The sequence below is a fragment of the Rattus norvegicus genome, chromosome 2 (assembly GCF_036323735.1).
Source record: "Rattus norvegicus strain BN/NHsdMcwi chromosome 2, GRCr8, whole genome shotgun sequence".
NCBI classification, from domain to species: domain Eukaryota; kingdom Metazoa; phylum Chordata; class Mammalia; order Rodentia; family Muridae; genus Rattus; species Rattus norvegicus.
The window spans coordinates 174,287,536-174,313,238 of record NC_086020.1 but is presented as its reverse complement, the minus strand read 5'-3'; the positions used below and the strand labels follow the sequence as shown (position 1 = coordinate 174,313,238).

General features: G+C 36.1%; 1 protein-coding gene across 5 annotated transcripts in view; it reads right to left on the bottom strand.

The window, feature by feature from the left end:
• Positions 1-25,703, bottom strand: part of Lrba (LPS responsive beige-like anchor protein) — a 581,207-nt gene that overhangs the window by 187,298 nt on the left and 368,206 nt on the right. For all 5 annotated transcript variants that reach the window (XM_039102651.2, XM_039102649.2, XM_039102652.2 and 2 more), the window contains 3 exons: positions 11,119-11,236; positions 8,834-8,936; positions 3,469-3,584 (listed from right to left, as the gene is read on the bottom strand). In XM_039102651.2, the coding sequence (XP_038958579.1) occupies positions 3,469-3,584; positions 8,834-8,936; positions 11,119-11,236 (337 nt within the window). The remainder of the gene's footprint in view (positions 1-3,468; positions 3,585-8,833; positions 8,937-11,118; positions 11,237-25,703) is intronic.

Sequence of the window (25,703 nt, the reverse complement as noted above, 5' to 3'; positions counted from 1 at the left end):
CCTTCCCTGCCAAGGGTATTCTTTTTCCTCATTTAAAGAAGGAGTGAAGCATTCACATTTTGATCATCCGTCTTGAGTTTCGTTTGTTCTAGGGATCTAGGGTAATTCAAGCATTTGGGCTAATAGCCACTTATCAATGAGTGCATACCATGTATGTCTTTCTGTGATTGGGTTAGCTCACTCAGGATGATATTTTCCAGTTCCAACCATTTGCCTACGAATTTCATAAACTCGTTTTTGATAGCTGAGTAATATTCCATTGTGTAGATGTACCACATTTTCTGTATCCATTCCTCTGTTGAAGGGCATCTGGGTTCTTTCCATTTTCTGGCTATTATAAATAAGGCTGCGATGAACATAGTGGAGCACGTGTCTCTTTTATATGTTGAGGCATCTTTTGGGTATATGCCCAAGAGAGGTATAGCTGGATCCTCAGGCAGTTCAATGTCCAATTTTCTGAGGAACCTCCAGACTGATTTCCAGAATGCCTGTACCAGTCTGCAATCCCACCAACAATGGAGGAGTGTTCCTCTTTCTCCACATCCTCGCCAGCATCTGCTGTCACCTGAGTTTTTGATCTTAGCCAATCGCACTGGTGTGAGGTGAAATCTCAGGGTTGTTTTGATTTGCATTTCCCTTATGACTAAAGATGTTGAACATTTCTTTAGGTGTTTCTCAGCCATTCGGCATTCCTCAGCTGTGAATTCTTTGTTTAGCTCTGAACCCCATTTTTTAATAGGGTTATTTGTTTCCCTGCGGTCTAACTTCTTGAGTTCTTTGTATATTTTGGATATAAGGCCTCTATCTGTTGTAGGATTGGTAAAGATCTTTTCCCAATCTGTTGGTTGCCGTTTTGTCCTAACCACAGTGTCCTTTGCCTTACAGAAGCTTTGCAGTTTTATGAGATCCCATTTGTCGATTCTTGATCTTAGAGCATAAGCCATTGGTGTTTTGTTCAGGAAATTTTTTCCAGTGCCCATGTGTTCCAGATGTTTCCCTAGTTTTTCTTCTATTAGTTTGAGTGTGTCTGGTTTGATGTGGAGGTCCTTGATCCACTTGGACTTAAGCTTTGTACAGGGTGATAAGCATGGATCGATCTGCATTCTTCTACATGTTGCCCTCCAGTTGAACCAGCACCATTTGCTGAAAATGCTATCTTTTTTATTAATTAACTACTGACTATAAAATGTACTATGAAAGTGTATGAATCTACATGTGGCACAGGTAGCTATGAAAGAAATATTAATTCTACCTAACACACATGCTAGTGTACATTCTAAACAAATTATTAATTCAACTTTAAAATAATTTATTTATTTAAAAGGGACTGTAAGAAAACAAAAGCTATATGAGAATATGGGCCATATCATTAAGAGTTGCTTTATAACTGTTACTAGGCATTCGATTAAATTCATTTACATACAAAAATGCCCATTAAAAGTGTGAACCTTTCCATCCCATAGTATTTAAGAACTCTTCAGTTAATGGTTACATGATTACAACTAACGTGAACATAATTCTTCATACTTTATTCAAGTCTTGTCCTTAACTAACTACGAGATGGCTTCCCTGTAGTTAATAAAACACAAATGTGAGCCCTTTGACTATCCACTTTTCCCAATATTCTGTTTTTTCCACTTCTCAAGCAGGATCTTCACTGACAGCAATTCTTTCCCCTGAGGCCTTGAATTCCTTTCCATCATAACTGAACTCATACTTCCTAGTTTCATTTTTCAGTGTCTCCCTGCTGCCTTTACCTGTCATTCCTGTCCTATCACGGTTTAGAAATCTACAGCTGACTTCATACCTGACTCCACCTACACAATCAACCATTTATGCTGGCTTTGAAAATGAGTCCCCATCAAGTAACACAAAGTCCCCGAGCACCAAAGCCTTATCCTCTTCCTCTACCCTATATTCCCATGATAGAGTTTCTCTGTGTAGCCCTGGCTGTTCTGGAACTGTAGAGTAGGCTGACCTCGATCTCAGAGGCCCTGTCCACAGAGTGCTGGGATTATAGGTGTGCACCACACCACTACCCAGCTTATAATCATTAATTCTCCCTTACTTTGTAGGACATTTGACACGGGTGGCAATGATTTCTGTTAATGGCAACAGTCTGCCAACACTGAGGAGTAGAAGCCAGCCTAGTCTCATTTACGTACTACCTCTAGTCAGCTCTATGTCGCATGGCTGTTGCTTATAAACTCCTATATTAAAGCTATTGTCCTCTCTCCAGTGAAGGACTTCACTACATTTACAGGTAATGGCTCCCTAATTTTGCCCTTCACCTAATCTCTCTATTCCAGTTTACCAACTTACCTAAAAGCTTCAAGATAATTTTTTATAGCTCCAATAACACATATTCTCAAAACCTTTCCAACCCTTCCCAGTGAACTGCCTGATAACTCAGACTGAGGATACTCTACCACAATACATCTAAGCTAAATCAACTTTTCTTATATTGAGAAGTAATTTGCATTATGTCCACATTTATTTTTGAGAACATAATTACACCACTGACTTTTCTCCAGATACTATACTTTATATTTCCCATCCTTGTGTGATTGCTCATGTTTTCAGCTTCATACAGTCTAATTTCTGACCTCCTGACTTCCTTTGTCACAATAACATCTTTACATGACTAATGGAAGCTTTGTTCTTTATCTTCTTAAATTCTCTTATTACTCATGTTTAAAATCTATATTCTTTTGTTCTATAATCACGGTTTAAGAACCTCTAAACCACAAATCTGAAATCTGGCACCAAGTTTCAGTCTTCAGAGAACTTTGGATCTGAGTGATTGAATGCTTACCTCCTAGCCTGTGTATACATTTCAAACCTGAGAATAAGGGACATTCAACATGTACTTATGTTGGTAAGTAAAGTAACTTCTCTGGGCATAAACCATTCTCTTTTTGTATATCTTTGTGCCTCAAAAGATACCATGTCAGTTAGTTGAAATGAAGTACAAATGTCATTCTAGTAGGCTTCCTGTTTGCTTATTCTAGGTGCAAAGTATAGACACACTTTATTCTTCAAAGAAGCAGTTCCAGTGGATGACTTTCCATATTGCATGATTATACAGCTTGTAAGGGTTAGCTAATCTTTACATTTTCATGTATGGGTCTTAATATAAATATTTCTTTAGGTATCAAACCTGTCTCATTATATAACTTATTTCTAACATAATAGGTTCTGAATTTTATACTGTTCTTCATTTCTACTATTTCACAGTAGTCCTATTTGATACTATATAATTGTAAATTCTTTTCTTTTTGGAAATTTTTAATTCTCAAGTAGCCACCTGTTTATATGTGAAGTTGCAAATTTTATTAGGAATATACTTTCATAAGATATTCAAACAGCAATAAAAATAACCTACTTATGCTGATAATAAAAGTAATCTAAGTATATCACAATGGACACTTGTTACTTAAAATAAGTCAAGGTGTGAATTTAATTTACCTGCTATTGTGTTGAGAAACATCAAGTACTCAAAGTTTGAAATCTCTCTGTGCTGCCACCTTTGAGTCATGTTTGAAGCTTTAAATAGTTGACGTGGAGTGGCTAAAGAAATACGCCTGCAAAGAACAGAATTTGAGGTAAAGTAACTTAATATTAATTATAGTATAATAATAAATCATACATTGTCTGTACTTACTCAAAATTTTTAATGAAACCCATAATTCTGAAAATTAGTATCCATGTCAGATCAATGAATACTAGCAATGTTTCAAACTACTATGGGAAAATACCAAATGACTTGTACTAGCAATAAGTATACTATTTACATTCTGCTCACTGGTGTATGCAGTTGTAATATTTGAGTTGCATTCAGGTTGATTAAAACTCTATAGTCAATGACTCTACAAAATGCATAAAATTGTATTCACACATTATCAGCTTTATAAATTGTACCTTAAAGAGTAAACATATACAGTATAATTTAAAATATTGTATTTTTCTCAGCTCCTGTAACAAAGGAAAAGAGATGTGCATATAATCTATACGATAGAATGAACACAGGAACTATTGTTTTTCTTTTTTTTATTGTAGTTCCTAAAAAGACCCAGTTAGAGAAATGTAAGTACTCGGATACAATTGGCCAGCAGAGGAGTGGGAAACAGGGGTGGGAAGGAGTGTGGATGTGTAGGATCAATTAAAACATCTAATGGCATGTCTAAGAGGTCAGTATTCCCATGGTTCTACCCACTGCCAAGAGTCAAGTAATTACTTATTGAAAAAATTTACTAAGGCCTCAAATCACTACCCTTTCAGTCCTATGAGAAGGGGAGTTGCTAGGCAAGGGGGTTGGCAAAAACATTAAGAATGGATGGCAGAGCATGGCTGCCCCATGAAAGAACAAAGCTCCAAACCTAGGTGTTCTCTGAAGGCTGCCACATACAGTAGATAAGAAAAACTCTTTCCTGCATGACTTTTAGTGCCTCACTGTAAGGTCGCTGCTAGAGTCTGTTCTGGTGGTTTGAATGAGATTGGCCCCATAGGCTCATATATTTGAACACTTGGAAGAGGTTAGGAGGTGTAGCCTTGCTTAGGAAGTGTCACTGGGGAAGGGCTTTGTTGAAAAGCCCACTCCTTTTACAGTTAGGTCTCTCTCTGCTTCCTACTGCGGATAAGGATGTAAGTTCTCAGCCACCACTGCAGTATCATGCTGACTGCCTGATGCTGCGTACCATGATGGTCATGTACTCTAATCTTCTGGAACTAGAAGACAAATCAAATGCTTCCTTTATGTTACCATGGTCATGGTACTTTGTCATGGCAACAGAAAAATAACTATGGCACCCAAGGTGTGTTTTCTTGGCTAATTTTTAGTAAGGGGTAAAAAATTCAAGTGCTGAGACAAGAAACAACTTCCTGTGAGTGGGAAAACTCAAATGACTCTTGAATGAAGCCTTTAGGCTTATGGAATAACGATATTAAGTCTTAAAATTTGTATTGTGCATGTATGGACCATATTCCTACATGTTGGATGTTCTAAAAAAAACACAACAACAACAACAACAAAAAAAAAACCAAAAACCAAAAAACAAACAAACAAAAAAACCCCACAGCATGAAGAATTCTAAGTCACTGGCTGATAAGTCACATGTTTTTGTCTAATGTCCTCAAGTGCAATGTTATATCTAAACTGAAAACCTCATAAACAACAGAATTTTGCTTATTACTATTAACTGAGTACAGCTTGTGGATACTGAGTGGGTAAATCCACATGAAACCACTGCAGCCCTAAATAGCGGCTATGAAATGCAACAGGCCCTGTTTCGTCTGTCTTATTGACTTCCTGTCAGATCTAATTGTATGGAAAGGCTACCAACCCTTCGCATCACAGTCCCCTGGATCTGTACTTCAGATGTTTTGTTCGTTGAGGGGGGGGGGTTCTGTTTTTCTTTCCTTCCTTCCTTTTTTTCCTACTTGCTTTCTAGTTAACATTTGTAAGAAAATTATTGTCTTAATTACAATGGTCTTAGAAGTTTTACAACTAATGGTGACAATCCTTGCAATGCAGCCTGCTTCCTCTTGCCATTCTAGTCTCTCCCAGATGAAATCACAGCTTACTACGGTTCCTTAATCTCATGCACAGGACGCATAGTCCCAACTGCCAGGTTTCTACTTACTGTTTTAGATATGTTCTGGAATCTAGTTTCCTATTAGCATTTTACAGCTGAGCGTTTCTTTTGGGTTTCAATTTCAGTATAACTAAAGCCAAGCTTATTTTCTCTGCTTCCTCCCTATAATCTCAACCATGGAGACAAAAGCATGAGAGCCCTCCGCAACCATTGCTTCTCTAGTGCTGTTAACTTCAGGAGCTCAAGCTGAGACTTGAGTAGACACATTGAACCCTCTCATCAGTCTCCAAATCTTCCAAGTTATATTTCCGACAACTCCCCATCAGATGCCTCTCTCCACTAACATTAATTACCACTGCCATTCTGTCAGAAATCGGACTTTTACATCAGCCTCTTATTTCCTACTCAACGCTCACTTCCTAAGTTCCCACCCTTAGTTGCCCTTTAAAAATTTTCCAGAATAATAAAAGCTCTGCCTTGTTTCTAGGCTTCTGTAAAACCGTCTCCTCCTTCAATGCTGAACGGGTTGTTTCTTGAGATAAAACAGAACAGTCTCACTGGGATACATTTAATCAGTTTATCCAAAGAAACCCATCTCTACAGCTACTTGGTCCACATATTTGTTGGAGCATCTATGGGCAATGGAGTGTCTATGTAGTACATTGCTGAGTGTCTCTGACATAATTTAAGGGTTGAAAATCTATTTCAGAAACTAATGAATGAATTAAGATCTTTAACTTTCAATGATAAAACACTACAAAGAGTCCCAGGTACAACATCTAGAGGGGATTTAAAAAAAACTTTTATAAAATAGTTATCAGTAGAAAAAGCTTATATATAGCTAAGGATTGAACCCAATGCCATTCTTATGCTATGCAAGTAATCTGCCAGTGAGTCATGTCATAGCCATGAAATTGTTCATGAAATGGTGTTATATAGTCTAAATCAATTCTGATAGTGTAAAACAACTATATAGGGCCTTCGCCATTTTCATATAAAAGTAATAAACTGAGGCATTTAAAAAGTCGATAAGAACTGGTACTTAATCTTTTTCCTGGGAGCTGAGCTATTCTTAGTGACTTACTTGAGGTGAATACAATGGAGCAGAGATGACAGTGTTACTATCAACAGTAAGTCACATAAGGTTCTGAGACTTCTGTATCACTTTCTCTTGGGTGCTTGCTCTGCAGAAAGCTATTCCCATGTTCTGTATTCAATTATGAAATAGCGGATAGAGACGGCTGAGAAACTGAGGCAGACGACAAAGATGCCTGCTTCCAGGGGAAACTCCTACTTAAGCCTGGCCATTATTGGCACAGAACTTATCAATTGCATCTGTGACAGGCTATTACCATAATATTTGAAATAAACAGAAATAAATACTAGCTCAGGGCAGAGATATGGCCCACTGGTAGATTGCCTGCTTAGAATGCTCAAGGACCTAGGTTTGATTCCAAGCACCAGAAAAAAACACTAAGATAAAATGCTTCTACTCAACAAATCAGGCATACTAAAAGGAAACTGTTCTTTTCTACTCATAAACACTTTCCGACTAATTTGGAAAACCTCGCATGTTTGCATTTCACCAGCTTTTAAATATGTTAACTCAGCTATATTAGCAGAGAATCAATTATAGAGAGAAATAATAGTCAACATAGCTAGCTTACCAACCCTCAATGAAAAGACTCCTCTACTCTCCTAATCCTATACCATGAGCTATTCTGTGTACTAAAAACCAGACAGCACTGATAGGAGAAAGCAAACAAGATACACGAGGAAAGCTATGTTCAGGGACTGTTTAAATGTCCCTTTCCTTTGTCTACCTAGGGACTTCTATGTGTTTGTCCATCTTAATTTTTTCAAAAGATCAACTTTTAGTTTCGCTAATAGCTTCTAAGAACTTTAAGGTCTGCTTTTAACCTTGTTTTCTTCTTCATTCTAATTTTGGGCTTACTTCATTTTCAAAATTAACAATAGGAGCCTGATAAAAACACTGAAGGACTAAAAAATATTCAACCCAAAATTATGAGTTATCCCAAGTATGCCAAAAAAAAGGTTTAAGAACAATTTAAAAGATTCCAGTGTGATAAAATAGTAGTTCTTTCTATGACCCTTCAAAGCATTTATTTTTTTTATTTTTATTTTTTTTTTATTTTTTTCAGAGCTGGGGACCGAACCCAGGGCAGCGCTCTACGAATGAGCTAAATCCCCAACCCCCAAAGCATTTATTATACAACACAAGAGTATGTTCTTGATGAGACTATGTAAAATATATACACTGGACAGCCATCATCTCAGGCAAGAAACATAAGCAACATGTTGTCATAAGCCTTTTTAATAGGGACTCATGAACTACCACTCTCCAAAAATGAGTTATGACCTGACAATAACCTCGGGCACTAGAGTCAGGTTTATTGGTTCAAAATATTACATAAACGTCTTTGCTTCCATCACTAAATTCACCACTGTCGCTACATGTGCCAAATCTTTGCTCATTTCACTGTAATAGATTCTACTGTATGGACACAGCACATTACTTATTTTCCTAATGCAATGAACTTGTTTTCAGTTTGAGCCTACCATAGACAGTACTCATCTGAACACTGCTATGTACGCTTTGTGGTAAACATGAATAGGTATTTCTGCAAGAAGTATATCTAGGACTAACACAGTTGGGTTATAAGGCAGTAGGATTTGATGATGTGAAGTGCTACTTTGTTTGCCAAGAGGCTCCAAAGTGCCTGTACCAATTTAAATCCTTTGTATGCAACACTCCATTCATTTTACATCTGAATAATATATGAATGTTATTTATCTTTCTGGGTTTTGCCATGTTGATTAAAATATAGTGGTTTCACATAGAAATGTATGCCTTTTCCCCAAAGGTCAAAGTAAGAAGCATAAGTGAAGTGTGTGTGTGTGTGTGTGTGTGTGTGCGTGCGTGTGCATGTGTGTGCGTGCACGCGCATGTGTGTTCATGCACACACAAATGCTGTGGGGGAGAGTTAGAAACCGTTTTCTTATAGTATTTGCAAATATGTTCTTTGAGGGATACTGCACCTTTTTCTATTATGATTCAGTTAATTAAACATAACACAACTCTAATAACCACCATTTATTAAGAAACGAAAATTAGAAGGGGACATTTCAAAACAAATACAAATATTAATACATGTTAATTACCAAGACTTAATCAGAATATTCCTTTTATTTATTTATATTTTCAGATAACACAGTACCTGGTCTGAGGTAATCCAAAGCTGGTTCCCACACCAACCCGAGGTAGATAGTTCACCACTTTCTTTACTGTAGCAGAGTCTGGGAAGTTGAACATCACAGCAACTACAACAAGTAAGTTTTAAAAGTTAGAATGTAGTAAAATCCTTCTTGGAAAAATGACTTCTTGATTCAATAGAATATTTTCTCTTGGTTCAAGTATCTCAAATACAATTGGTATGACATTCTAATGTTGTAGTAGTGATCTTCTACAGGTCATATTTGTTTCATTCAAAGACTCTGCTGCTATTTCAACAGTAGTTACAGAAAAAGTAAAAACTGCCTCCTTGTCTAACATGAACTTGAGATTATACAGGGACAACTGTGAAGATACACATTCAATGCTCAGAACTCCAATGTCTCTGCATGAGTTTCTAGAATTATTTAAACTAAAACAAAAGTGAAATTGAAATTAAATTAAAATTTAAAGCTACATACTTACTATTAAAAGCTACAAATATAGCTAAGAAATAATCTATTCTATATTAATTCATTAGAAATAAATTTTCTTTATAATATTTTCATGTTTTTATTTTGTATAGTAATGTCAACTAACATTTGTACCTAGAAAGGAAAGATTTCACTACAGTTCTTAAGCAAACTTAAAATGCTTTCTAACAATTTAGATAATTATATATGGACTATAGTATCAAGAATCAACTAGCAATAAAATACCTTTGATATGTTAATTTTAAAAGTCATATGAAATATCTATCTTTAAAAAAGATAATCATAAAATGGTAAAATTTATAGGCTGTTAATTTGTAGGGTCTCAAATCTTATACATATATTAACAGTATCAGAATCACATCCATGCTACAAACTCATCCAGAAGGTAGTCTGCTGTTTGATCAAAAAATATTCAAAGTGAAAAAAATTAATTATGTTGTTGTACCTTTTAAACAATGGATTTATTAACAAGTCTTAAGCAAATAACAGACCACTCACTAAGCACATACAAAGTATCTTGTTATGCTATGTGCAAGTAATGTTGAAATAGGGCTTCCTTACATACCCGATCTTATGTTAAATAAGGGGAGGAATGAAAGAATAAATCATAGGTTATGTCAGAAGACTATGTAAGATGAGAGATGATAGAAAACACACAAACCCAAGGGTGTCTACAGAATTATGAGGAAGGAAAATGAATGAAGAAGAGCAAGTGGTCAGTGCTGGAAGGTTGCCACTACTGGACATGGCAGACTGAAATAAGGTGTAAACCAACCTCTCCTTTATTCACCTAAATAAAGGAATAATGCTTGCATTTTAGAAAGTTGTGGGGGTTGTAGAGGAGCTTATAAGAAGGGAAAACACTTGTCCCCTAAATGTGCTTATATTCTCTGAAAACGTATGCTACTACAGAGGGAGAAATATTTGCATATATGCTTTTATGTGGAGATTTAAAACATGGAGATTTTAGAACAGATAAGAAACCATCAGCCTACATATAGACAAGTTAGAAATGTAACAAAGACGTCAGGTTTTATATATTTCCCTTGTGGGGCTCCACTCACAAACAAAATTTTCCCACAAGTTCAACTTCTTTACCCTTGCAGTCTTGATGTATCTCATTGAGTTACATTTTAAAGATTTATTTATTTATTATATATAAGTATACTGTAGCTGTCTTCAGATACATCAGAAGAGGGCATCTGATCTCTTTACAGATGGCTGAGCCACCATGTGGTTGCTGGGAATTGAACTCATGACCTCTGGAAGAGCAGTCGGGTGCCCTTAACCGCTGAGCCATCTCTCCAGCCCCTTGAGTTACATTTTAAATCCACAAGCAAAACTTTAGTTCAACTTTAAAAAACAGACAACTTAGTACTTTTTTTTTGACTTTTTAAATAAATAGAATAGATTAAAGACAAAATAAACATATGAATCATTTGATTATATTTTGTCCCCAAATGCAGCCACTTATTAGAAGTAATCAAGGCAATGCTCAAGACATGGAAACTTCATAGCGGATGCAACAGTGAGGCCTCAGTGTATTCGTATTTATGGAGCACTGCCCCAATTTGTGAGATAGTCAGGGAAACAAAAGACTTACAAATTATCCTAAAGAGGATGGAAGGGGAAGGGAATAAAAATCATGTGACAATCAGTGAGACTTAAGAGATGAGGTCAACGGGGCAGAGGGTAAACTACAGATCAGATCTAAAGAGAAACAATATGGTGTGTTCAAAAATGACACCCAAAATGGGGGAAGTTAGCTTTTTAACAATGTACTTCTGTAACGTATTACCTCTGTTCGCCATAAAGATCTCCAGGGCTGTATTTTGCAAAAGATAACGACGAGAAAAGATTGATCTTATCTCTGTGAACAGCCATTTTCCATGCAGACCTTCTGTATATGCCAAGATCTGGTAAGAGAAAAGGTAACCCCAATTAAGTCACAGTGCTCCGTTCTCTTAGTGCTGTTTCCCTCCAATTAAAACAGAAAAGGCTCTATTAAAAATTTTCTAAGAAAAATAATTTAGTAGATAATGACATAGTTTGGAAAGAAAGGAAGAAAATGGGTTTTAATTAGTGAAAGGGCAACTTAGATGAAAAAGTAGAGTGAAATTATTAAATTTCTACTTACAATTATGTATTTGGGCTTTTGAAAGCAAAGTAATCATTTCTCAGGAAATATATGTAGCCTTACTGATTAATTTTAAAATCTTTTTAGAAAAACAATATTTTAGATAAAACTTCAAAAGTAAGAATTCAAATAAATGCCATATATGCTTTTGGCCACTTATAACAATGGTTTTACATATGTGACTACAATTTTCCCAGGGGTGCCTTTTACCCACTTTAAAAATGTGTGTTAGCTCACTAGTAAGGAAAAAAATCAGAAAGCAGGAAGATTAACTGTATAAGGGGTTAAGTATCATTTTGTCAGTCAAAGCTAAACATAACCCTGCCAATTAAGCTCAGTACAATCTCTCCTGCAGTGGGCGGCTGTCAGAGTAACTTGTTACAACTCCTACCATCTCAAGTGACAGTCACAGTTGCCTAAAGTGCTTCCCCAATTCAAGGTAAGCCTGTCTAGTTCTAAACCACTCTGTTGCCTTGTTACTCAAGGTTTGTTTTCAAAAAAATCATTTCAAAATCTTAATTATGAGAGTCTGAAAGGAAGCCAGATTCAGCAGTTCTCCAAGAAAATCAAATGTCATTCCTATCAAAGGCTGATAAAAATCTATGAGCTCAGTTAAGTCAAAAATTAAGATAAATTTCTGCAACTCAAGTGCCACTAAACAATACAAACAAACCCAGCAGTGATTATGATACCACATAACAGAGGCAAAAATGAAAACGACCCCAAAGAAAAGCTAACAAGTGGAGGGCTACGCCGCAGCCCACCCTTGTCCACGTCCACTTCACAGGCCTGAACTAAAACCAACCCACATTCTCCAATGAACGATGCAGTGTCTTACAAAAAGAAAAACAAAAAAAAATTTACTTCATTCAGTTTTTTGGGTTTTTTTGTTTTTCAATTTTTCTGTAAGAAGTACTCTGTTTCTGGTACACAGGGAGTTAGAAAACAGACACAGCTTTGAAAAGTTCTACAGAACCTTCAAAGAGCCAGATAGGTACTCATCTCTCGGTTCTGAAGTTGGCAACAAATGTTCTAGTTCTCATCTCCACAACAAATGTTCTAGTTCTCATCTCCACAACAAATAGCAGGGCAAACAAAGTCCAGAGAAAGAAACAGAAAGGACAGATGGGGGAGGTTGTTTGTTTTGTTTTGTTTTGTTTTGTTTTGTTTTGTTTTGTTGTTTCCTTCTGTGCCTGGAATATTTCTCCACACCTCAAAGCTGCATGCTTACTGCACTGTCTAGGATTCAGTTCCTCTTATCTTCTATACAGCCCGAGATTTTCACTTCACTTTCTCTAGCAAAACCAACCATCCCCAACTTTCCAAAAGTTCTTTATCTCAAGTCATAATAGGTACTTGCTGGAGTCTCACTTCTCTTGCTTTAAAGGACAGAATCTCAGCTTTAGTTCAGGGAACCTTCAAATACACCTTTTCTACAACCTTAACAATGGCGTGAAACATCATTTTTAAAATGGCTGAGTGAAATCTGGTGGCCCAAGCCCTACAATGGCTCCAATGCTTTGCTTTGCTATTCATTCTCATATTCTCATCTCTCATCTCTCATCTCTCATCTCTCATCTCTCATCTCTCATCTCTCTCTCTCTCTCTCTCTCTCTCTCAAAATGGATCACAAATGATATCTTAAGAGAATTTTGATTAGTGGGAAATATTGAGAAAATAACTCTTTACATACATAAATATCACTTTTCTGATTTATTAGGACAAGTAGTTCTATCTACTAATTTAAAGTGAATATCCAGCCATTTATTGTCTGAATAGTTTCTATGCACATGCGTTAACTACCCTGGATTTACCTTAACAATATATTGTTAAGAACATATTCTGCATTATATAGTTTATAAATATAATACTATATTTAATGATTCTATTCATAAGTAAAATACAGCAAGGTAAAGACATGTTAAATATTGAAACAGAGTCTCCACAAGCTAGTGGCAGAGTCTAGTCTATTCTAAAGTGCAGAGCTCCCATTACATTCCACATTGTCATAGTCTTCAAAAGTACTGTCCAGTCAGGAGTGCGCTGCACACAGAATCTCCAGTCAGTCAGGACTGTGCTGCACACAGAATCTCCAGTCAGTCAGGAGTGTGCTGCACACAGAATCTCCAGTCAGTCAGGACTGTGCTGCACACAGAATCTCAGCACCTGGAGGCGGAGGGGTGAGGACCGTGCACTCAAGGCTTCTCTGCACTACAAGTCAATGGTTTGTGTCTAAAGAAAAAGGGGTTGTGATTAGAATAGAATTGACTTGATGAAAACGTAATAAACTACACTTCCCGTCCTTTATTTAGACTAACATTAAAGAACCTAAATAAAGAACACAGAGTCCTGTAAGTACTGTGACATGTGAGAAGTGCTGTACACTGGTGTGAAAGTTCCAAGTCTCTAAGCACAGAAATCTCTGGTGCATCCTGCTACTCACAGCAATGATGCCAGCACTGCACAGACAGTCACGTGGCCAGTCACCTCAGTCTAGAGTGTCCACTCACCAACAGAACAAGAATGCTAGCATGCGGTCCTTAACATTTCTTTTTTTTTTGGTTCTTTTTTTCGGAGCTGGGGACCGAACCCAGGGCCTTGCGCTTCCTAGGTAAGCGCTCTACCACTGAGCTAAATCCCCAGCCCCAACATTTCTAATACACTCCGGTAGCTTTAGGACCCATCAAAATCCCATGTATATTCTGTTGATTTGAATAGTGCAGTCATCTCAAAGATCTACCTAGACTGCAGCGCCATCCTCCTTGAAAATGTGTTTTAATATAACAAACATAATTGAAAATTACATTAAATGACATAAGTATACTTACTTATACTCTATCTTATACGTATACTCTATCTTATAAAATCTTAGGCTTTTGTCAAATTGTTGGATACGTTTAAAATATAAAGCAGCGCAGTGTTGGAATCCCCAGATCTCACACCCCCGATCTACCTTTTCTGTTTTATAGCCCATCGTTATCTTTGAGGCTCATCATTCATCTGTATGTTTCAATCACCTAAAACGCACTCCAAAACCTGAAACCAGTGGTGCTGTGTGTGTGTCCAAACGTGACAGTATGAAGGTGTGCTTCCAAAGTTAATATAGAGTCACATAATATCTTCAAACTCAAAAAATCAGAAAAGGCAGAAAATTATATACAATTGTCTAAGGACTCAAATTTTAAAATCTTAAAAAAAAACAAAACAAAAAAACCAAAAAACAACAGCCTAATTTAAAATAAAGTAACAAATGGGAATACTGGTATAGCCAACTTGTAGCTTAAAATAGAAATGGAGCCTCTCCTAGCTAAAGAATTTCTACCTGAGATTGTGATAATAACATTTCTTGAAAGTATTCATTAGGAAGATATGTCAGCACTGGAAGGCAGCCGAGGCCTGGCTGAACACAAGGTTCATTTCTTCCTGGAACAGGAGTTGTGCGCCTGGTCTGAGGCTTCACTTCAAAGTCTCTAGAGTTCAATTAAAACTGGATTAGGTAGAAGCAGACCCTTCTTTGGGACTTTCTGTTCACTGGAACTCTACATATACTGACAGCACCCTAGACAGAGGTCTAGCCCTCCAATGAATCAGTTGCCATGGCAACCGTATCATTACCATTGCTCGGCAGTTATGACCCTGAGTCTAGAATAGCTTGAAAGCCTAAGCCCACAGCTCTCTCTCTGAATTCTTACCACTTTGTTTCATTTTTTTAGTATTATTAGTGAATTCAACTTAAAAAATAATTTGTTTTAACATATTAAATCTTTAAGTGAGTGTGTTAGAATAAAAAATCAGTATTTACATATAATATAAAATACATACTAAATTTCTTCCTATTAAAAACCAAATGTAGCTTCTATGAAAGGATATATATCATATTCTGCAAAAATACATGTATTTTTCTACTCTACATACATCTTCCTATAACTATATCAGAAATTCTCTTATCATGATGCCGTCATTTTTAGCTTCAATGTAAAGCATTTCATTTCACCAAAAACATTGTTTTCTCATCCTCAAGAAAGAATAAAAGTAGAACCCTACATTTTTTAGTCCAACTAGATGGTACCTTATTTATACTTAAAAAATAAGTTTTTAATATTTAAAGCTATGTTTGTTTCACTCTAGTAAAGGAGCAAAGACAGGAGGCCTTGTTACAAACAAAATGCTTTCAGTAAAATTTAAATGCTTTAACATTATTCTAGGAGGGAAAATTTAAATGGAAAAATATCTAAAAAATAGGAAATAGTTACACCAAAATTTGTATATATGAAAAATCAAGAAGCAGAAGTCTATGTAACTGAAATTAAGAACCATTTAAAAAACATACTAGTAAACTAGTCTAGCTGCATTCACTTTTAAACACTTCCTAATTTCAAGTGGTTTTACTCACTCAGATGACACAATATTGACTTTTGAATAATTTAGCAATAAGAAGCACAAAATCAGCCATAGTATTTGGAATTCCACAATAAAATGATTTTCAAACTATTTAGACATATTTTCTGTCAAGAGAGATGTTTTCAATCTAGTGTATTATCCAGAAACTAATGCCATCAAGGTACAACGGCACTCTTACTTAATGTTAAGAGGATATTCCCTATGGCCCAAAGTTATTGAACGTAAGTATAAACTATAGCCATAGGTCTTAAATTTGAGCCCAGAAAAATATTCAAATATTCAAAGTATGTTTAGAACAAAGCACATGTTGAAAAGCACTCTCAATTAGTTCAGTACTAAGTGTCAATGCATACGTAACAGCTGCAGTGTGAGGAGGAAGTGAAACACTAATTATTCACACTATAGCGGCCATGCTTTTCACACTTTACAGTTGTCTCTGGAATAATATCACAATGGCCTCCACTTTCCCTGATAACAGTGAACTCAAGCTGTCTTAAGAATTTCATGTTTAATAACCAACCATGCAACATCTAGTGTTTTATACACAAACAAGAATATATTCCTAAGCAAAATATATAAAATAATGGCGAAATATAAATACTTTTTGAGAAACAGAGTATGCAGTTGCTTTCAGTGATTTTAAAATGGGGATTTTTGTTATAGCTGACTATAACATTTAGAATGTTCCTAAAATCCCCCAAGGCAAAACAGTAACAAAACTGAAAGCCATAAATATGAACAAATATTACCTTTCAAATTAGTTATGAGTTAATAACTCATAATTTAATTTCTTTCATTTATGTATTTTTCTCCTGATACTAGTACTAGGATGAAGCACAGCATTTTCCTTAACATTTTCATGGATGACAAATTCAATTAAATATATTCATTACTCTAATGTTCTACTTGGCAGCTTTAGTCAGCATGAAAAATTAAAAATATATTAAAAAAGTGCTGTATGACCTTTGTATTGATTGGGCTAAAATGGCTTTAGCCTGGGTGTGGATGATGGGGCAGTTGGGAGGGGAGAGAGAAAAGCATACAAACATACACACTCTTATGTTTTCTCTTCCAATTACTGAGGGAGATGATAAAACCCCAGCAAATGATGTATCAGCTCATTTTATCTTATCGCTTTGGGGCTAGGTGACAATGAAGTTCATATTTCACTGGCTCCCATTGAAGATTGTGAAAATTACTTGCCCTCATGACCTGAAATTTCACTAGAAGACAGAAATTTCTCTTCTGCAAAGTAATGCAATTTTTCAGATGTCAACCTTTAGCCCAGCTTTAAAAATTAATTTCATTTATATTAACCAATGATATTGATATTTTCACAGAACACTCTTTGATACATGAAGCACTGACTGGCAAATTGATGTTGCTTTAGATGGGCAAAACTACTTTACTTTAAGCTGCGATGGCAGGCAGATTTATGGCAAACTGAAATTCCCATTTCATAACTTAATATTTGTGCTGGAGAAATGCACCTTTAAGCCTTTGGCCTGTAAATAATTCAGACTCTTTACTTGGTTCTATTTTATTTTCAACATTCCTCAGCTTAAAAATAATTTATATTCTATATGATACATTATAAAATCCTGATTTTTAACTGGAAGTTACTATATAGCTTAATGAGAAAAAATTCAAATAAAAATAATGAACAAAAACAAATCTTTAAACAAATTTTATTTCAGTTTTAAAAATGTATACCTGTAGTTTGTGGGTTTTTTTTTTTAAAGACAAAAACCCTAACTAGAACACAAAACATACGACAATATGGCCATGAGGAACATAGATGCTCTTATTGGTTTTCCCTAAGAGTGCACAGGAAAACAATCAGGTATAAAAACTGCTGGGGAAGAGCAGAATAAACGTAGACCAATCCTGAACCTAAATAGATACAGTGGGGTTTGAAGATACCTTTTAAAACGGAAACATAAAGCCACAGTACAAGTTTCATCATGAACACAGTGGAAGATTTTTCTACCTGGTAGGAGCATAGGGGATACAGAGAGTTCCTTCAGAATAAAAGATTTCCAGTTTAAAATTTATAAGTTTATAGTTATAAACCACTAAAACCTCTACAGTGCGGTATGCTAACATGTTATAACCTAAACTTAGTAAAGAGCTTTCGAACCATTCTTGACAATAATTACTACACCAAACACTTCTTATTTTATTAATAAAGCAGCATGGACATGTATACCTATGCTGTTAGTATCAGAAAGGAGTTCAGAGAGTCATTTATTTATTTCAATTGTTTTCACTCAAAATCCTTTAATACATCATATCTTTCTACACTCAAAAATCACTTGTGCATTTTATGGTAATATGCAAAATATTTATTTATTTATTCATTGATTCATTCGCTCTGGGGCTGGCAGTCTCACTGAAGCTAGAATAGAACTTATTTTATGTGGTGTGCACCTAACCTGGAATCATCTCTTTTCATTAATTTATCTTCTCGCTTATTTTTTGTGGCGCTGGGATCAAACTTGAGGTTCAAAACATGCCAGACAAGTATTCTACCGTGGAGACACATCCCAAGACCTTGTTCGGCTTAGGCAAACCTTGAACGTTCTACCAAGGATGATGCTCCTGCTTCTGCCTGAACCCTGGTGCAATAGGCAAAGCACTCATGGCCCAGCCTCAGAACTGTTACGTGTCGTGGACACGTGGTTAGTATAGAACAGTGTTGGCAACTTTTTTTTTCCACATGTGAAGGGTGATTTATGCACAGAATATTGATACAATGTTGAACAAGATGGTAGCACCAAGGGAGATAACTTTGTAATGATCAGTTTAAAATAACTTTTTAGCTACAACAACAACAACAACAACAAAGGCAGAGAGAGAATGTGTTTTACAGAGTGTAATATTATACATAAGAAATATGAACATGAGTGTTGGCAACTTTTAATTTCTTTCATTGAAATTGGAAATGTTCAGTTACTTCTCAAAAACTCAGGGAACTCATAGCAACTCATGTTGCTATGTTCAAACTACAAAATTTTTGCCCATTATTTAACAAACTGAGTTTCTGTATTCATGAATTACTACAATTTAACAAATTTAAGTTCAAATCTACTAAAAAACTTTACTAATTATGACATACTGGTATATTTTATAATGTACAATTTTTAACTAACCAAGAACATTGTGTTCTCAATTCTTTCTTTATTCCCTCGACCTCAATGTCAAAGGTTTGTAAGAGCTTTATGATCTTCAAAGTATGATAGATTGGTCTGGGTGGAAGAAAAGGGCATTGTCCTACTCTATTTCCTGTCAGCCATAATTGAGTGGCTTTCTCTAAACCATGATGGACTGAAACACCTGAAACTGTGAGCAAAATCAATCTTTTCCTCTTCCTGCCCAAGTTCCTCCCTGATATCTGAACACGTCATAAGGGCACCGCAATGTCTTGTACTGTAGATGACTTACTCTCTTCGTGGCAACTGAACTACAATGCCGCCACTGCAGGTTTCTCTGGTGCCCACGTTAACTAAATTACCTTTAAGAAATTTCCTTTTGTTATTTAAAATACCAAGGAAAAGAAATAAAAACAATACGAAGCAATAGAAAATCACAAGGAACGTGCCTAAAATCTCCAGAAAGCTTGACTGCTGGTTGGAAAGGCTTTCAGCTTTGGGCCTCCTATTTACCACTCAATTGTTTAGTTGGGGATGCTTATAATAAACAAATAGTGTAAGGTCATATTCATTTCCACAATGGAATATCAAACTAAATATTTTGCTCATGCTTGGCTTTGAATACAATCTTCCAAAAACTGTGTGTGTGTGTTTTTTTAAGGACTTTATGAACTCAAGTTAAACAGGATTTTTAGTATTAGCCTCACTTCATTGCATAAATCCGTACAGTTCAACACACACACCCAACTGCCATTCATATTCTACCGCAATTACAGTAAGACTGACTTCGGTCATTTTTCTACAAGTACTTAAAACCCAGAAATAGGTAAGATATGGAATGATAGATGGAGAGTCAGCCCAGCCTCACCAGAAAAAACAAAAACAAAAAAACCAAAAGTATAATCATTTTGTTGCTCTTGGTGTTGTTGTTTTGTTGTTGTAGTGGAGTTTTGTTCATTTGTTGAGAAACAACTTAACATTGGATGAGAAGGGAGGGGAGGAGTTCTGGTAGGACTTGTGGGAATAAGAGAATATGATCAAAATATATTTAAATTTACAAATTGATTTAAATTATAAGAAGATAATAAAAGAGAACAAATCCGAAGAGCAGATCAACATAAGCATAGTGTCATCGCATGGATTCTATTGCTATGACTAAATCATCGAGTGTGGGAGCTGGGGAGCATATTTCAGTTTACACGTTGTAGTCCATAATGTGGGGAAGCCAAGGCAGGAAACTAGAGGCAGGAACTGAAGCAGAGTATGCGGAGGCCTGCTGCCCCTGGGCTCACTTCTCTGGCTGGTGCAGCCACTTTGCTTTCAGAATGGAGGCACAGTGGGCTGAGCCCTCCTCCACTAAGTAGCAAGCAAACAAAGCTCCAGAGACCCAGGGCATGGCCAATCTGTAGAGGCAGCTCTTCAATTGAGAGCCCCTCCTCCCAGGTGACGGACTTTGTTCAAGGTAACACAAGCTAAGAGGGACACACAGCAGACACGAAAAGACAGAAAAACAATAGAAACAACCAGAACATGAAAGAAATAATTATAACACCACACTGAAAAGAAACTATGAAGTTCCTGAGTAAGAGAGCTTCCCTTTCTGACAAAGATGAGACTAAAGGACAGAGTCATTACCTTTTCATCTAAGCAATACCGAAAACAAATACAATACATTGGGGAGGAGCTGCTTTAAAGGCATTAAACACCAAGCAATGTAAGACAATGAGCTCTGAAAAACAGGTAAAAAGGCCAGTGAGATGGTTCAGGGAGTGAAAGAGCTTACCACCAACACTTACAACCTAAGTTTAAGTCCCAGACACCACATGGTAGAAAGAGAGAACTGACTCCCCAAAACTGTCCTTTGACTCCCACATGGACACTTTGGCATGTGTGCATGCACCCCCCACCCCCGCCCCCCACAGGATGACACCTAATGCTGTAGTACTATCTGCAAAGACTGGGCAGGGCCCATGGCAGGGAAGATCATACCGTTGTATAACGGTTTCCTCAGAGTGCCTAAATAAAGGTAGTTACAATTTTAGCACAGTCTTAGATTGGAGGGTGCTTCAAGGTACCAGAGCTTTAGAGACTGCAGAAATTACCAGGCAACTGACTAGTTGCTATGTATAAAAACTAAAAGATAAAATAATAGAGTTAAAAAACCCCAAAAGCTAAATAATCATTTACTAAAATTACTGTAAGTTATACCAAGAGCTCCCATAACCAGACAAACAAACAAACAAATAGCCTCTTATAATTTACAGCTCACTGGTCCAATAAGAAAGGCTCCACTACAGTATTTAAAGAATCAGTCCCAAACTGGATGTGATCTGGTCCTGCCTCACAAAACTTGCAAAGCAAGATACAGAGGGGCAAAACTGTATTGAAGGGATCTTACAATAGCCCAGAAAAATGCACATGAATACTTATAGGAACCACAACTGGGTTAAATTCACCACAGCTAGAATTCAATTAAAAATGACCACTCTTGTACAAAAGCAAAAAACATGACTCATAATACAGAGGAAAAAAATAAATGTAGCCAGAAATGACACACATACCAGAAAAATTAGAAAAGGACATCTAATCAAGTGTGTTTTAGGGTGAAACTTTTTTTAGGGATAAGGTTATTTCATAATGGTATAAAATCATTTCTTTCAGACTTATAATTATCCTGATTACTTATGAACCAAATGGCAATGCTTTCAAATGCGTGCAGCACACACATCATTGGGTACAGTGGCACCCAACTGCAACCACATCACTCAGAAGCCTGAAGCAGAGGCATCAAAACTTTAAGGCCAACACAACCTTCAAATCCACACACAGCCTTAATAAACCAAACAAATTATTTAAAAAAAAAACAATTCAAGACACAAAAACTCAGAGGTCTAAAAGAATAAATTTATAAGTCTATAATACCTTTCAATAGTTAAGTAGATGTAAGTTCAAAATTAGTGAAAATACAGATTATCAAAACATGATCACCTACTAACAACCTACGTGATGACACAGAGCACTCCATCTAACAGCTGCATAATGTTCAGTTATGAAGTCAGCACTGTTAGGTATCATGGCATGGGCCTGTGTAGTTCCAGGCTTTTGAGTGTCTTGAGTAAGGGTTTGTGTTAAGCCCAGAAAATTAAAGCCAGCATGAGCAATCCAGCCAGCTTCCAATCTTAAAACAAAAACAAACAAAAAATAGAATATATTTTAGATGCAAACCTAAGATGCAATAAATACTATTAATTTAGAATATATAATATACTCCAGTGTCAATGTAACTAAGATAAATGTCATCAACAAGAGATCTGCTATACAGCATAGTGACTGTAATTATGACAATGAATTATATTTTTCAAAATTATGAAACTACATAGGTTGTTCAGGAAGCAACAGACATCGTGATTATATCTACTAAAGAAACTGAACTTGTAGTTAGCACCTTCCCAGAGAGTAAGCACCAGGCTCAGCTAGCTCCACAGCAAATCCACCAAGCACTAGGAACACTCAGGATATTACAGAAGGAACACCTGCCAACTCCTTCCACGTCACCAGCAAAAACCCTGACATCAGAACCTGACAAGAACATTCCAGGACAAGAAAATTCATGAGTCCGTCTTCACTGAAAATTTATGTAATTTATATTGTGACTTCGGGTATAGTATATAAAATACTTTAAATATCTTCTCCAACTAAGAAGTATTATATTACAAATGTCATGTATAGTCTCTAAAAACAGCCACAGTTCCTCTACATTATTTACAAGTCTCCATCAAGCATGCTGGAATGGAGTGCACCTACAGTTCAATCTACTGAGAAGCCTCTGTCATCAGGGTCACCTAAGCACAGGCATGCAAGGGCATCGCTGACTACCATAGGGCGATCTGCAGGTGAAGGAGAACGAGGACAGAGGGAGGGATGGCAGGGAAGGACTGGTATACCAGCTAGCTTCTGTAGTATTTTCTACCTCACCTTCCTGTGAATTTCAGCAGAGATGCTAAATCCTTGGGCTTCTCACTGAACACCAATTTCATCACTGCCTGTTGTCTCTACTGTGAAATCAGTAAGATAGCCCAATCCCTAGAGGTCCAGTTTAGAGCCTGCATCCACTCACCAACCAAATCTCACCACTATCCTGTCCTCTAATTTTAACGAGACACATAATTCTTCTCTACACTTTTCAAGTTTCCCCTGGGTCAGCATTAAGGGAGGATTACTCTCCATCCCTCAAATATAAAGCAAAGAAATGTACAATTCAGGTGCTTTGTACATTTATAGAAAACATGGACTATGCTTTATCAATATGATATTGTATTTACGGATGTCTTCCATTTTCTATAGATTCATTGATAAAATATAAACTGTTAAAGAATAATCCATGTGAAAAGAGAGATTTAATTTTACATTTAGACTAAAAGATAAATAGAACCTTCGTCTAACTAGTGTAGCCTATTTTTAAATGGGGCCTACAGACCAGCAACTATTCCTGTTCAGATGAAGAAAAGATGCCTAGGCTACCTCATAAAGTATTATCTCACCCAAAATGTGATGGATTCTCTAAAAACTCTCAATTCTAATTTTCAAATGCCAAGTGTTCTCTACTTCAACTATGACAGAGCAATCAATTTAAGTTTTCTGGGTAAAGATCAAACAATTCTTTAATATATTATACAATTATATAGATCCAATTAAACTAATAAATTATTTTTTAAATAAATCTAAAATCTATATGTAAGAAAACCACAAAATTATAATTTCCCCCTATTAATTCTTTTTACAAAGATTATCATATATAAACAAAAATAAGAAGACATTTTCATCGTCTCAATTTATGGAAAACTAAACTATATAAAATTATATATATGTATATATGTAGATATGTATAATTTTTTTGCTGTTCCTGCACAGTATATGACAGAAGTGTTGCTTTATCCATGTCTTCTAAGAGTATACATTTTGGTTTTGTACTTTTTAGGTATACTCTCTGCTTCACAGTCCCAAAGAGTCATTACTGTGATGACCATTTATCAGACGCCCAAGTTCAATCTGTAAGACCTACTGAGATAGCAAATAATTCAGCCTCAGTGACTGTGTGTGTGGAAATGGGCTGTGTCCCAGATGAATGGCTAACCTGACTCTGGCATAGATTAGGTCATCATTCAAAATAACTACAGCTCTTTAGAACAAATACAACAAACACAGATCCACTTTGGCTGCTGTTTACGTCTGAGTGCACAATCTTCCTTTTGGAGCTATAGTCTCTTCAAAGTTTCATGACACAAGCAAAGCAAAACCAACAAACAGCAAACAAGAAACTTAATGTGGCAGACACAGCACAATTTTTACAAAACACAAAAATATTCACTATGCTCTTATATTTGATTTCTCTTTTAAGCAAAGGCATCTTGGGAATCTGTTATTCTTTCTCAATGAAAACATGTAAATCATATTTAACAAATGTGTAGATAATAAGACCACTATAGGCACATCTCTTTCCTCATATAAAAGGCTTTATTTTCTTCCTATTTTTTTTTTTTACTATTTTTTTTTTTATTAACTTGAGTATTTCTTATATACATTTCAAGTGTTATTCCCTTTCCCGGTTTCCGGGCAAATCCCCCTCCCCCCTCCCCTTCCTTATGGGTGTTCCCCTCCCAACCCTCCCCCCATTGCCGCCCTCCCCCCATAGTCTAGTTCACTGGGGGTTCAGTCTTAGCAGGACCCAGGGCTTCCCCTTCCACTGGTGCTCTTACTAGGATATTCATTGCTACCTATGGGGTCAGAGTCCAGGGTCAGTCCATATATAGTCTTTAGGTAGTGGCTTAGTCCCTGGAAGCTCTGGTTGCTTGACATTGTTGTACTTTTGGGGTATTTTCTTCCTATTTTTAAAAAAAACTTTTCTTATTTATTTTGCTGTTAGAAGAAAGGAGATGTTTTTAGAGAAGGAGATATGTTGGCTACCCAGACAGCTCCTCAGAGCATAAATACTTTGCTAAATTCAACACAATAGTCTATCATTAATTTACAGATTCAGAAATGTGTTGTTTCAATATAGAGAACTTCCTATTCACCAGTTATGCAAAGAATAAAATACATTTTTATATGTATATAAGGCACAATGGCCAGTAAGGACACTCCTACAGTGGGGTAAAGGAAGCAAGAGAGCCAATGATATTAAAGAATCTACCCATTTAAGTGAGAATATACTCATTAAAATACAAAATATAATGCCCATCTTCTGGCTAACCCTATCAGAGTGACCACAATTTTTACTTCTCTTGGCCTTAAACAGAGTTCGGTAGTTAAGTCATTTAATATTCTTTTGCAAACATCATCTTTGTTTACCTGAAAAGAGAAAGCCAGTGAGAAATTTCAGAAGGGATTGGGAAAATGGGTATTGTTTGCTAAATAAAGGAGAATAATTGATATGATATGTTAATATTTTTTCTCTTTCCTAATTACTTCTTTTTGGACTTTTTTTGCTATGAAACTTTCCAGACATACACAAAATTAGACTATAAGGGGAACTCTATAAACTTTTAAAATAATTTCAAGAATTTTGATAATGTGAAATCACCTATTTTCCCTCATGAGCTATTTTCTTCTTTCTGGAGTATTTCAAGTAAATCCATTTCATTCATAATCTCTTACCACAGCTCTCTTATAAGAGAAAAAGTTTCTAATTGACAT